A 2,435-nucleotide genomic window follows, 5' to 3' on the forward strand; every position below is an offset into this window, starting at 1 on the left:
ACCTCCTGCCCGGGAACCCCCTGCCCGGGGACCCCCGGCACTCCAGGGCCAGGGCCCAGAGTGCCCCATGCTGGGGTGGGGAGGCGATGGATGAGCGGGGCTGTGTTGCCTCCTGTCTTGCTGGGCTGGCTCTAAGGTATTTGAGGACATAAAGTTCTTGGTTCTGCCCTGCCCTGTCCACACAACCTACCCCAGGATCCTCCCAGCCTCCAGGGACTGGTAGATGTCACATTTGTGCAGGGGACCGGTGTGGTTGGCTGCCTCACAGAGCGCCTGGTGGAACTGGAACTGGATCACAAAGCTGACAAAGTACCTGGTGGGATGTGGAAAGGGGTGAGAACATGGCAATGGGCCCTACAAGAGGCTGTGCAAGAGGGCTTGTGGCTCTCCTCATCCCCTGGTTGCACCCTCCCAGGCTGGAGGAGCATCATTGGCTTTGGAGCTCCACCTGCATCAGCTCAGTCCAACCTGCTGATGCTGTTTCTCCTTCAACACGTGTTTTGTGGCTCCCTGAGCAGACGACTCTGTCCTCCTTGGACAGGGAGGAATGTCCCCAAATCCAGCCTTCCTCTCCAAGGCTCTGTGGTGGTCTCTGGAGCTGCCCAGCACCCTCAAGATAGTGCCACCACCCATGGTACCATCCCACCGGCCATGAATCAAGGTGCCATCACTGGCGTCTGAGCAGGAGATCCTGCTTCTGTGTCCCAGTGGTGTCCCTCCAGCCCCAGCCCCGCTTGCTCACCTGATATAGGGGACGTTGGCAGGGATGTGAAACTTCGCCCCGGGGTCAAAGTCATCCTCAGACCTTGGTGTTGGTGGGCACAAACCCTGGTACTTCATCCTGGGCCAGAGAGGGAGAGTTAACCCAGCATAGGAAGGAGAAAGTGGGGTAAGCTGGGAGGGGACAGAGCAGGGTGAGGACAGTGCGAGGTGCTGTGTATCCCATCATGTCCTGTTGCAGCCAACGTGAAGGAGAGAGAGCACCCGGTGGGATGATGGCCAAGGCCCTTGCACCAAAGAGGAGTCTGAATTCAAGCACACCTGAGGTTCCACCACTGCTGGTTGTACTCGTCCTCCTTGATCCGCCCATCAAACACCTTCCAGCGCCACTGGTCCATGAGGTACCCGAAGGGCAGGAAGGCGATTTTGTCCAGGGCAATGCTCATCAGGTAGTTAATGTCACTTTCTGCCCAGGGTGGGAAGGTGTGAGCAAGGCAGTGCTGTACCCACCTCTCCACCCTGTATGGGTCATTCTGCCCAAGAGCAGAGTGTCCCCCCCAGGTCCTGTCCCCTCCATGCATGCAAATCCACCCCTGCCAGCTCACCTTCGTTGTCCATGACTTGGTCCAGCAGTTTGATGCTGTGCAGATGTTTAGGGGTAGAGACGGACAAGGCCATGACATCCCCGACGGCCTCATGGAAGCCAGGGTTGGCCCCATCACGAAACGAGATGGGCTGGTCCTTGTACTGCAGGAAGTACTGGACATGGCCCATCTCGTGGTGGACTGTGATTAGGTCGTCCATGTTTACCACGGTGCACTGCTTGATCCTGGACCAGGACATGTGGGATAGGGGGAGAAGGGAGGGCAATGCTGGGGTGAAAGTCTCCAGGAATGATCACGCCCCCTTGAGCCGCTTTCCCCTTTGGCCTTCCTTCCCACATGCCCCCACCCCACTTCCGATGCCAGTCTGGGCTGGTCCTACTCCACTGGGTTGGTCTCTGTTTTCTCCTGCATGTCCTGCTGCCTGTGCCCATTCGCTGTCCCTGTTCACTGCTTTCTCCATTCTCCATGGCAGGGAAGGCCTTGATTACCCTCCATTCTCCGTGGGAGCTCCTGCCAGCAATGCCTGCATCTTGGGCGCTAGTGGCAATGCCAGAGTGGGGCTGCCACAGCCATAGGGCAAGACACACTGTGGTGGCATCGGGCCACTGGTCCTTATTCTACTAAGACATTGCTATCCGCACCAGCGTCATGTCAGCTGGGGCCACCACTTGCTCCCCATGGGCACCTGAAGTCCTTGCGGTTGTAGAAGTCCCAGGCCGAGGCATGACACACCACCTCCCGCCCATCTGCTGGTTTCTCGATCATGGACTTGTCCCAGAACTCCTGTGGCATGGCAATGAGGCCCAGAGAGGTAAAGAAACGGTCCGACTCTTCAAACATCTTCCTGGGTGTCCAGCCCTGGGGAGAGAGCAGGCAGAGGTCCTGGGGAGGAGCAATGGGTGATGCTGGGGGTGCTGGGAAGGATGGGGGCCAGGGAACAGCCTTGTTCCTCTGGGCAGGGGAGACCTTTTGGGGCAAGTAGAGCTGGATCCAGCCCTTGGCATACCCAGGTGGGTAGAGAATATGGATGAGGCACGGACGTTTTTGGCAGCACCAGAGGATTTGGCAACAGAGGTGGTGGCCACAGCCAAAGGGGGGTGGGGCACAAGG

General features: G+C 58.5%; 1 protein-coding gene across 1 annotated transcript in view; it reads right to left on the bottom strand.

Annotated features, from left to right (window-relative positions):
• ACE (angiotensin I converting enzyme) overlaps positions 1-2,435 on the bottom strand; it is a 13,641-nt gene that overhangs the window by 1,185 nt on the left and 10,021 nt on the right. Inside the window, exons 18-22 of the mRNA XM_010146294.1 lie at positions 2,011-2,183; positions 1,326-1,549; positions 1,042-1,186; positions 743-841; positions 191-313 (exon numbers count right to left, since the gene is read on the bottom strand). Of these exons, the coding sequence (XP_010144596.1) occupies positions 191-313; positions 743-841; positions 1,042-1,186; positions 1,326-1,549; positions 2,011-2,183 (764 nt within the window). The remainder of the gene's footprint in view (positions 1-190; positions 314-742; positions 842-1,041; positions 1,187-1,325; positions 1,550-2,010; positions 2,184-2,435) is intronic.

Source organism: Buceros rhinoceros, unplaced genomic scaffold (genome assembly GCF_000710305.1).
Source record: "Buceros rhinoceros silvestris isolate BGI_N320 unplaced genomic scaffold, ASM71030v1 scaffold25722, whole genome shotgun sequence".
In the NCBI taxonomy this organism is placed as follows: Eukaryota; Metazoa; Chordata; class Aves; order Bucerotiformes; family Bucerotidae; genus Buceros; species Buceros rhinoceros.